The 11,954-nt window shown below is 49.1% G+C and overlaps 1 protein-coding gene across 1 annotated transcript; it reads right to left on the bottom strand.

Annotated features, from left to right (window-relative positions):
- Positions 1–1,033: 1,033 nt before the first annotated feature.
- Positions 1,034–10,062, bottom strand: LRRC30 (leucine rich repeat containing 30). The gene has a single exon (XM_070050452.2). It carries the CDS (start codon positions 3,308–3,310, stop codon positions 2,405–2,407), a length of 906 nt encoding a protein of 301 aa, XP_069906553.2. The 5' UTR covers positions 3,311–10,062; the 3' UTR covers positions 1,034–2,404.
- Positions 10,063–11,954: the final 1,892 nt, after the last annotated feature.

Genomic DNA, 11,954 nt, shown 5'->3' with positions numbered 1-11,954 from the left:
GTAGAGTTACTGTGGGATCAAGTCACTGAGAAAGGTTGGCGAGGACAGAAAATGATTGCTCAGCAAGAACAGTGCAGGGCTGCCGTCTTCCCCTGTGTTCCTGCCCTTCCCAAGGTCATGGACATGCAGCCTGGGCCCAGATGGATCTCCAGCAACGCACACCAACACGCCTGATCCTGGCGCACGCTGCTGTGTGTCTGACAGCTGCGTGTGCTTCAGCCAAGGCTTCAGCGTGGGTGACCTATCCAGGCCTGCAGAGGAAAGCTCACCCTACAATTTCCCACTGAGTCAGGAGGTCAAGCAGGAATTCCACTGATGTCTTTAAATAGTCCTGGCTGCCACAAGCTACCACGGGAGAGGATTTGGGAGTGTGCCTGGCAGGGATGTGCTGGTCTCCAGTTGTTGCCGGAGGGAACTTGAGAGGAGACTTCCTGAGCTGCCTCCAAGGGACCCTGCCCGGTAAGGTCTGTTTGCAATGGTTCAATAGACGAGCTTGGGCACAAATGTGTTAGTGGGATGGTGGCATCTGATGATAGCAGCAGGAAATAGCTTCCTTTTTTACGGATGGGAAAACTGACTTTGGGCTGTGTTGGGAAAATCACTCGCTCCTATGAATAGGTTACATGAACTGCATTTGAGCAGCCCTGGGAAAATCAAGCATGCAACAACTCCACAGTACAGTGGTGTAAGCTCAGAAGCACAGAGTGAGCAGCCATTACTTTGCTTCTCTTTACAAATGGGTGGAAGCAAGCAGGGGAGATGTTAGGGCTGGATGACAGCAGTGAGTGAGGGGTTAGGTCCACTCATTGCAACCTCATTTTTTTGTTTACTGTTCTTTGGTCGATGAGACTAGTCTACACCAAGTGGTGTGTTACTCTGTGTTATTCTCGTCTTTCTTGTATCTCTCTTCAGCAGGGATCTCAGCTTACCACTCATGTGGGTCTGTCTACTTCACTGAACTGGGAGCTCTCAGTAGAAGACGCAGAGTGTTACCCCTTTGAGTTTCCTAACTCAGTATCCGGACTGCAGAGAGTGCTGATAAGTCAAATTTTAATTAAATTAAACTAAACGGAATAAGAAGTTACACAAGTCTTTGCAACAACCAACCCACGATCCCGAGTCTTGATAGCATTTGCTTTATTCTGTAGACAAAAGTGACAAGGAACCAGAGCACCTGGCTCCGCAATGACCTGAAGGCACTGTCCTTTCTTTACTGCCACCTGGCCACCTTCTCATTCTCATTCTTTAACTCTGAGTGCGTATCAATGTCTTGAGGCTCCTGGCTGCTACGATCTCCATGAGATCCAATGCCCCTGCTGCAGGAACACACACTGCTCATCCTGCTGCCTGTGTTTCTCTAACAGCTGTGCACTCTTAAAATAAAAAACAAAACAAGCTTCATGCCTTCACAGAGCCTGCTCTCCAAAGAACTTTTAAATGTCACTAATTTTTTAAAATATCTACACATGAAGGCCAAGCAGCCAATATTCCGTCCTCTGAATTTTCAAAGGGCAATTACATATTTAGCATGGTTTTTCTACACCTTGCTGCCTGCTACCTGCCTTTTGGCCATATTTTCCCAATTACTAGCTTATCTCCAAGAGGGCAAATCAAGGAAGGGGGAAAAGTGAATTAGAAAAGGATAATTTGACTATGGGCTAGGATCGCTAGAAAAGAAATTCAGGAATGTGACTAAGGTTGGAAAAGGGCTTGTGAAAGACAGTTGAAACTGCACAATAACATTGCCTCATAGTTATCATCTGAAAGTCATCACCCTGTTACTCACCACCAGACATAAACATAAGCAGGCTGATTCTTACCCTACAGTCATTTAAAAAAATTCCTATGATTATTTCCCCAGAACTCCAGGGACAAGCTTTGCCTGGTTTGGTCCTGGGCAATGGAGCATGGCTCCGGCTTGCCCTTTGGTCCCAAGTAATGCTTGATTGAGGCTGTTGGAGGAACATGTCTTGCTATTGCCACACGGCCATCGGTTGCTGCTTCAAGGATGGAAAGCACCTAAAAGCAGAAGTCCCCAATGCCCCCAGACCATCCATGGCACTCAGTATGTCCTGGTTTGCCTTTCGCATGCACACCTGCTGTCCATGCTTCCCAAGAATCTCAGTACTCCTTAGAAGACTCAGAACAGTTCGTTCTCTCCAGAGAAAACTAAGAGCCTGCTTCCATTAGTGCGTGGATAAGGTGAATATAACAATCGGAGGTTCTTAAAAACAGAGAGTGAAAAACACACGCTTCCCCGATGGATATTCAACCACTGTTTAGCGGCTATTAGCAAGAGCATTGAAATATACTAGCAGGAAGAGTAGCGCGTTTGCTTTAGAGAAGCACCGGAAGTGACCTAGTGCAGAGGCGCTGGCTCCCGTCCATACTCCCGGTGCCCACATCAGTTGTGTTTTTTCTCTTTCAGGTAGCTGAAGAGCATCTCTAGGCCCCCCTCCACCAGCTCTGGCAGCGGCTTGGATAACGGATTATGGGAAATGTGGAGCCCCTTGTCCATAGGGTTCCACGCGATCCTTGCCAGTCTGCCCAGCAGATAGAGCTCATCCGGGAGGGTCTGGATGTCGTTGTTGTTTAAGTTCAGCATCTCCAGGCTGGAGACGAGGCAGAGCGACCTCGGGAAGGAGTGGATGTTGTTGCTCTCCGCGATGAAGATCTGCAGGCTGGCCAGGCACTGGATGCTCTCGGCGATGTTCTCCAGGCGATTGGAGCCCACGTGCAAGAAATCCAGCTCCTTCAGCGAGAACACACACATGGGGATGTGTGCAAAATAGTTGTTGCTGAGGTTCAGTTTCCTCAGCCGGGAGAGGTCGGCGAAGCTGGCGGGAAGCTGGGACAGGCAGTTGTGGGACAAGCTCAGGACCTCCAAGTTCCTGCACAGGCTTAGCTCGGCCGGCACCTCCGTCAGGCAGTTCATGTTGACGAACAGGACCTTGAGGCTGTGGAGGAGGCTGACTTCCCTGGGCAGACTCTTCAGGCGGTTCCCGCACAAGTTCAAGACCACGATCCGACTCAGTCTCCCCACCTCGGGCGGAAGAATCCGGAGCTGGTTGTGCGACAGATTGAGTTTCTGGACCTCCGAGAGGCCCCACAGAAAGTCTGGGATGTCTGTCATTCCTTTGGTGACCAAGCTGAAGCTGACGTGGCGCATGCCCCGCTTCAGCAGGGACCGCGGGTCCCTTCCCAAGAGCACGGTGTCATCCCAGGGAGAAAACTTCTGTCCCCTCCTGAGGAGCAGCATCCCCTTGGGGTCCTTGTCCTTGGAGTTGGTCCTTGACTGTCTGGCCCCCATGGCCGTTTTCTTTCCACTTGCTCTCCGCCGTCACCTCCGAGACTGTGAGTTTGTCCTGCCCCAGCTGCTGAAAGCCAGGCTGTGGCAGGCAGGGAGCAGGTGCACGGGTGAGAACAGAGTTGCGGCCAGTAGGACCCAACGTGGACAAAGCTGATGGTCCGGCCTTTCGGTGTCCCTGGGTGGCTGTAGGAGTCGTGCCTTTCCCTGAGGGTGGGCTTAGGTGGTTTCTCTCCGAGCAGCTGGGCGGTAATGATATCCTTGCTCCTGAGGCTGCAGAACAGAACTGCTCAATTCCCTCTGAATGCCACAAGGCAGCTGTCACTGTCATTCTGCCTGAGTTTTATTGACCCGCAATGTGCAAGCAGGTCACAGGGCGGTTGCGTATAATTTTACCCTCCTGGCTTTTCTTGGGTATTATGCTTGAGCAGGGTAATTGGCAAGCTCATCTCTCCAAAGAAGCAAAAGTGGGAGGAAGAAGTAGGCCATACAAACAGCAGTCCACCTGGGCACTCCTGGAACTCCTCCGAATAGCTTGAGAGTGAAACCGGGGTGGTCGCTGACGACAGAGGGGTGTTCCCCAAGAGGGTGTCATCCAGGCCTGTCCCAAACATTAATCAAGCGTGTTATTCGTGAGAAAATAACAAAACCTGGAAACTTGAAGACCGCAGGATTTTACAGTGTGCTTGTAAGAGGTAATTTAGCGAGGCGGGAGTGAAAGGGTGTTGGGACTCTTCACTCCCATGTCAGCCACAGGAGCCCTGGGCTCATCTGGTTGGCAGTGGACCCTGGGACCTGAGCTCCCCCAGCCAGGAGCTCACTCTGGGTCAGGGAATGTGCAAGTCCGTTGCCATGGCTGAGGCCCAGTGCCTGGGCAGGCGAAGCTATAGATTACAGGCAATGGGAGAGTCCTTCCCTCTCCCCTGGCATCTGAAATGCCTAACCTCTTTCAACTGAGCGGGCCCCAGGGATTCTTGGATAAAGGTGGAGATCTTGGACACTCTTGCAATGGGGCACTTGAGTGTCCTTGCTGTCAGTTGTTGGTGGTGGTGGTGGGGAGCTGTAATGTGGCTAAATGTGCATATCAAGTTTTTGGTGCATATCAAGCCTTATAGAGTCACGCACCACATCCAATACTTCAGTGGCGGCCCACATGTGTGACTGTGGTCCTATAAGGACACATGCCCTAATGGCATTGTAGTCATCTTTGTGTAAGTATGTTCTGATGTGAATTTACTTGATGATGAAAGTGCTTAACGAGACATTTCTCAGAACGTATATCCCTGTCACTAAGCAGTGCATGACTGTATGAGTCTATGCAAATTTCACACAGCAGTAGATTTCTGTTGCTAAAAATTAGTTCTGCTTCCATTTTCCTTCAAAAAGTATGAGAAATGGTGCTTGGGTATCTCAAAGAGGAGTTAATAGCAAGAGATGCGATACACTGAGAAAGAACTGACAGCTTTATGCTCCTTTTTTCTAAAGATTTTATTTATTTATTTGACAGGTAGAGTTATAGAAAGTGAGAGGGAGACAGAGAGAAAGGTCTTCCTTCTGCTGGTTCACTCCCCAAATGGCCGCAACGGCCGTAGCTGCGCCAATCCGAAGCCAGGAGCCACGTGCTTCTTTCTGGTCTCCCATGTGTGTGCAGGGACCTAAGCACTTGGGCCATCCTCCACTGCCCTCCCAGGCCACAGCAGAGAGCTGGACTGGAAGAGGAGCAACCAGGACTCAAACCTGGCACCCATATGGGATGCTGGTGCCGTGGGCAGAGGATTAACCAAGTGAGCCACAGCGCCGGCCCCTGACAGCTTTATTCTCTATGACAATCATCTCTCTTCTCACTTGGTACATTTTTTTCCAATAAATATGTTTTCAGCACTTATCAATAGCCAAGATTTATTTAATCTTTGATTTTTTTAGTTTGTTTTAAAGGCAGAGACACAGAGACAAACAGACAGAGATCTTCCATCCACTGGTTCATTCTTCAAATGCCCGTGACAGCTGGGACTGTTCAGGCCAACAACAAGAGCCCAAAACTCAATCCAGGTCTCCCCTGTGGCTGGCAAGTACTCAATGACTTGGACCATTACCTACTACCTTCCAGGGTTCACATTAGCAAGAAACCGGAATAGGAAGTGGAGCCAGGACTCTAGCTCAGGCATTTTGATATGGAATGAGAATGTCCAAGCAGCATTTTAAGTGCTGCACCAAATGCTTGCCCCTTACTGAATCTTTACTGTGTGAAAATCACTGAACCACGTACATATTCGTATCCATATCCAAAGTGATAGCACAACTCCCCTAACTCATGGGTATTAACATATAGTACACTGACGATGCCTGATGGGAACTCCAAAATTGATCATTGTTCCAGAAATGGTAGCTGCTTTACACATATAAACACACGAGACACATATAGCTCCCGCCCCCACCTGTAAACATGCCCCAGGAGTCTCTCAATGGGCATTCTCCATGTGTTTGATTTTTATTCTGTCCTTGATCATGAACTTTACAATTTCTTCAAGGCCAATCAAACCTATTGCTGTGAAGAAACCCTCATTCATCTTCCATTTGCTTTATATTTGCAGTACATTTAGTTCTGGCACCATGGTAGACATTTTTATATGCTCTATTTGATACTTGTAAGGTAGGTAAAGTTTGTACTAAATGCCCGTGTTAAACATGAGGAAGCCAAGTGGCAGGCCACTTGAGACGCCACTTGGGAAGCGTGCATCCCGCTATGGAGTGCCTGGTTTGAGTCCTGTTTCCTGGGCTTTTCATTCCAGCTTCATGCTAATGCACACCCTGCGAGGCAGCAGGTGATGGGTCAAGTGCGTGGGTTCTTGCCACCCATGTGGGAAGCCATGATGGAGTTCTAGGCTTCTGGCTTTGGCCTGACCCAGCCTGGCTCTTGCAGACATTTGGGGAATCAGCAGATGGAAGGAGTCAGGAGTCAGAACCGGAATACCTGGGCATTGATCCTGATGGTGACACTGACTGCTTTTGTGACTTTTGTGAGATTCATGTAATGTAGCTGAAGCTTAGCTTCCTCATATATTCGTATGTCTTTTCAATTTTTCTTCATTTTCCTCTTTCTGTAATTTGAAAAGCTACTTAGCTTGTCTGTGCTCCACTTCCTCATATGTAAAATGCAGCCACTAAGTGTGGCTAGCCTATAAGGTTGCTATGGAATGAAAGAGTCAGTGTTCAGACAATGCACAGAGCAGGGCTTCGTACACACAGGACACCTGCCAGAGCACAGGGAGATGGTCACTTCCACAGCCCCTGAGCACCTGCACCAGCACAACACCCCTCCTTTCACCCATGCCACACCCAATCAGCTCTTCCTGGGGCACCCGCACTTTTCTAGTGCACAAAACACTTAGGGACTGTTTCTCAGGGAGACTCAAAGTGAATAGCTTTTCTCTGTACGTCAAGTTCTTCTTCCAAGATCATTTATCCTCATTTCGTTCGCCATCTCATGTCTCAGCTCGTGTTTGCTGGTGGCTCAATTAGACCTCCAGCTTCTTGTTAGCCCAGAGTCCTAGAACAATTCTGAGGACACAGTAGGCACTCAGTCAATGCTTGCACTTGGCTCCGCTGGAAACTGGATGTGAGAAAAGAACAATGCAAAAGGCAGCGGTATCCTGTTTGCTTTGCATTGCTTCCTCAACACTGCATTTTGATACGTGCCTGTGAACATGTACCTTGGAACCTTACCCTGTCCTCTGGGCTGAGCTGCTCACAGAACCCGGATTTAACCTCCAACCAAAGCATGTCAGACACAAGTCTATTTCACCTGCAGGAGGGGCCTTGGCACCTTCGCATGAGTCAGGGCTGCTCAGTCTCTCTGTGCCTTCCCTTGGATTTCCTCTTCATGGGTCTCTTGTGAAGATCCGTGCAATGACATACGTAAAGCAAGCAACAACAACAACACCTGCACCACCTCTAGGCAGCCTAATGCAGTCCATCCTGCCTTCTGTGGCCTATCAAGTTCTAGAGTGTTCTAGAACTCTGTTCCTATCAACCCACTGCTCAAAGACACCCCCCCCCCAGTGACATACCTGAGCCCTCAGACTGCCCATGTAGTTCATGGTCACACACCTGCCTGCATCACAGTCTCTTAGCCCAGCATCCACCCCCACAACACACACATACTCATGACATTCCAGCAACACTGAAGTGGTAACTGGCTCCTCTGCCTGGCCCTGGGGCTTCACAGCCCTGTCCCTTTGTTCATGCAGGTCCTGGACTCCATGTGGCTTTCACTACAAATGCTTCTGGGAACACAAGGCAGAGCCACATCCTCTGGGAACCCATCACTGTCCCCTCACCTTCCCCCGGCCTACCTGGCAACCTTTCTCCCTTCCCAGAGCACCCAAGGATTACCTTTGTCACGGAGTTCATCAATCTATAGAGCAGCAGGGACAATTTCACCCCTAAGGGGACATTTGGCAGGGTTTGGAGATATGTTGGGCCATCAACTGAGAGCGAGCGGTCTGTTACTGACACCTAAGGGGTAGAGGCCAAGGGTATTGCTAACATCCTGCAATGCCAGGACAGTCTGCAGCAGGAAAAATGACCTGGCCCCAAACCTCAACAGTGCAGAGGAATGCACTACCCCTGAGAACGCTGCTCTGGTGCCAGTCTCTCCACCACATTATAAACACCGTTCTCAAGATTCTCAAGTCTGGAGTTAAAGCTTGCATATATTATTTACTTTTTAAAGGTTTAGTTGTTTATTTGAAAGGCAGAGTTACAGAGAAAGAGGGAGAGAGGGAGGGAGAGAGAGAGAGAAAGAGAGGTCTTCCATCTGCCGGTTCACTCTCTAAATGGTTCAGGGCTGGGCCAAGCTGAAGCCAGGAGCCCGGAACTCCTCCAGGTCTCCCACATGGTGCAGGGGCCTAAGCACTTGGACCATCTTCCAGGACATCCAGGACTCGAACTAGCCCCCATATGGGAAGCTGGGATTACAGGTGGCTCTTGGAGCTAACTCTTCTCCATCATGGTTCATTCCCCAGAGCCCAGGATATCACTTTATGTGTAATTCCTCCCCTGCTACTCCCTCCCATTTGTGACTCAAATACATTCTGTTTTGAGATGGTCACTACCTCTCTGTGTCCTATTTCGGGACCTCCACAATCAGAAATATCGATGATCATTTGTCACCTGGAATCAAACTCTTAGGTGCCCCAGAATGACCCTGCTGACATTACGCTCAGGAAGAGAACCTGCACACAAGGCTGCTTCCTGTCTTTGGAATGGGAACATCGATAGCTCCAGCCCATCACCCAATGAGATGCAGAAATCACAGGACAAGTGCAACTCTACACTTGATCTTAGCCAAAAGGGTGAGAAGAGATGGGGGACAAGTGCAACTCTAAGAAAACATTGTGAGTTGGCGCCGTGGCTCAGTAGGCTAATCCTCCGCCTTGCGGCGCCGGCACACCGGATTCTAGTCCTGGTTGGGGTGCCAGATTCTCTCCCGGTTGCCCCTCTTCCAGGCCAGCTCTTTGCTGTGGCCAGGGAGTGCAGTGGAAGATGGCCCAAGTGCTTGGGCCCTGCACCCCATGGGAGACCAGGATAAGTACCTGGCTCCTGCCATCAGATCAGCATGGTGCGCCGGCCGCAGCGGCCATTGGAGGGTGAACCAACGGCAAAAGGAAGACCTTTCTCTCTATCTCTCTCTCTCACTGTCCACTCTGCCTGTCCAAAAAAAAAAAAAAGAAAACATTGTCTCTACTTTTTGCTGGCCAACATTTTACAAAATCACCTCAACAAATCCAAATTTGGCTTTTTAAAATGCTGCCTTCAGAGTGAGACCCATTGTGTTATTCTGCTGTGTGCAGTGAGGCCCATCACTTGAGCCATCTGAACCTCAGTTTTCCTCTCTGGGAAATGGGGATTTCTCTTGCAGTTTAAATAAGACGCGGCAGGTAAAGAGCTTAGCGTGGGCCCTGACACACAGTAAAATAACTCCTAAGTAGTAGTGGTGATGAGCTACTGTTATTATTATCCTACTAGGGCTGTGTGAGCTAACAAACGTGTATCTTTGTAGAAGCAAGAGGTAGGAACTGAGTTGTTCTGTGCATTTTCCTCCTGGGCCGACTCTGGAACTCCAGGCCTCAGTACTCCCTGCATCTCCTTGTTTGCCCTCCATGGAGCAGGTAACCAGTGAAGGCTCTCACAGTCCTGCTCATCTGGAACTGACCCATGAAGTGATCTTCATGCTTCATGCACTGAAGGAAAGGTGGAATAAACAGGTGCTTAGATAAAAAGTCAAGGGAGTCGTCAAATCCCAAATCGGCATTCTGAACCTTACATCTGTGTCAGAAAGCAAGGTCAGACTTCAAGAGCCGGGAGATTCTTTGTCACATCCTCAGCCCCCAGTTTCATTAAAGCTCCAATCTTCTTTAGAAAAGTTTTAAATTAGTGTAATAGTGGGGGCCAGCACCGCGGCGCAGTAGGTTAATCCTCCGCCTGCAGCACCAGCATCCCATATGGGCGCCGGTTCCAGTCCCAGCTGCTCCTTTTCTGATCCAGCTCTCTGCTGTGGTCTGGGAAAGCAGTAGAAGATGGCCCAAGTCCTGGGGCCCCTGCACCCACGTGGGTGACCCAGAAGAAGCACTTGGCTCCTGGCTTTAGATTTGCTCAGCTCCAGCCATTGCGGCCATTTGGGGAGTGAACCAGTGGGCGGAAGACCTCTCTCTCTGTCTCTCCCTCTCATTGTCTGTAACTCTACCTCTCAATAAATAAAATTTTCAAAAAAAAATATAGTGCAATAGTGTAGCTTAATCAATTGATAAATGTCTAAGAAAAAGAAAAATAGAGCAACTAAGTTCAGTCTAAGGAAGTATATAGTCTCTTGGGAAAAAAAAGTTTATTTGTTTGTTTTTGTTTGTTTATTTGCAAGACAGAGTGACAAAGTAAGAGAGAATTCCTATCCGCTGGTTCACTCCCCAAATGCTCAAAACAGCAAGGGCTGGGCCAGGCCACGGCCAGAAACCCAGAACACCATCTGAGTCTCCCACCTGGGAGGCAGGGCCCCTCGTACTTTGGCCATCATCGGCTGCCTTCTCAGGCTCATTAACAGGAAGCTGGCTCAGGAGCAGAGTAGCTGGGACTTGAACCAGGCACTCCGCTATGGGGTGTGGGTCAGCAGAGTGAGGGCTGCACACACTGTACCACAATGCACCCCCATACAGCCCCTCTCTGAGGGCCAGGCCTTTCTGATAGGAGGTCTAAACCATGCACAGTGTGTGTTTAATGTGTGTGCTGATAAATTATGATAAACAATAATCTCATTTCAGAGCTCCCCCAATCTACCTAGTACAGTTTCAATCTCACATTTGGTCTGATCTAAATGAATTCCCATCCCCCCATCGAAGAAGGGAGGCAGAGCAGCAAAGAGCCCAGACCCCAGTGTCAACAGAGATTCCACGCCCAGTTTCAAACCCTCGGTTAAGAGTTGGGTTTGCAGTGGAAAGAATGGGTCATCAAAGAAGGAGGTACCTTTCTCTGAAGGGAGGAGAGAACTTTTACTTTGACTATGACCTTGCCTAAATATGATAAGAGTCGGTGAACTCAAAAGGCTTCCATAGCCTTGGCAACTCATGACTGGAGCCTAGGGTGATTACTGATGCCATATACAAGAGTGTCAAATTGTTAAGTCAACAACAGGAGTCACTGTGCATTTACTCCTCATGTAGGATCTCTGTCCTTAGTGTGCTGTGCATTGTGATTTAATGCTATAACTAGTACTCAAACAGCATTTTTCACTTTGTGTTTCTATGGGGGTGCAAACTGTTGAAATCTTTACTTAATATATGCTAAACTGATCTTCTGTATATAAGAGAAATGAAAATGAATCTTGATGTGAATGGAAGGGGAGAGGGAACGGGAAAGGGGAGGGTTGCCGGTGGGAGGGAAGTTATGGGGGGGGAGCCATTGTAATCCATGAGCTGTACTTTGGAAATTTATATTCATTAAATAAAAGTTTAAAAAAAAAAAGAAAAAAAAGAGTTGGGTTTAGTCATTTTTTGCTTAGTCATTTGCTTAGTCATTCCTGGCTGTGTGGCCTTGGGCCCATCACCAGCCTCACTAAGCCTTTGGAATTGCTGTGATTTGGGCTTAAGCGAGATGAGGCAGGGTGACTGCCTTGCACCCTCCCAGCACACAGTGAAGTAACTGTTGAGTACCAGTGGTGATGACTTCTGTCATTATGGCTATCCTACCAGTCTTGTGACTTCAGGCAAATTTCAGCCTTGCTGAGCTTCTGTTTGCTTTGTGTTCGGAAATTAGAAATGGAACACAAGGACGGCGCTGCGGCTCACTAGGCTAATCCTCTGCCTGGGGCGCCAGTACCCTGGGTTCTAGTCCCAGTCAGGGCGCCGGATTCTGTCCCGGTTGCTCCTCTTCCAGTCCAGCTCTCTGCTGTGGCCCGCGAAGGCAGTGGAGGATGGCCCAGGTCCTTGGGCCCTGCACCCCATGGGAGACCAGGAGGAAGCACCTGGCTCCTGGCTTCAGATCGGCACAGCGCGCCAGCCATAGTGACCATTTGGGGGGTGAACCAACGGAAGGAAGACCTTTCTCTCTGTCTCTCTCTCTCACTGTCTAACTCTGCCTGTCAAAAAAAGAAAAAGAA

The sequence above is a fragment of the Oryctolagus cuniculus genome, chromosome 10 (genome assembly GCF_051225735.1).
Source record: "Oryctolagus cuniculus isolate XC-2025 breed Fujian yellow rabbit chromosome 10, ASM5122573v1, whole genome shotgun sequence".
Taxonomy (NCBI): domain Eukaryota; kingdom Metazoa; phylum Chordata; class Mammalia; order Lagomorpha; family Leporidae; genus Oryctolagus; species Oryctolagus cuniculus.
This window is presented reverse-complemented; position numbering and strand designations above follow the sequence as displayed.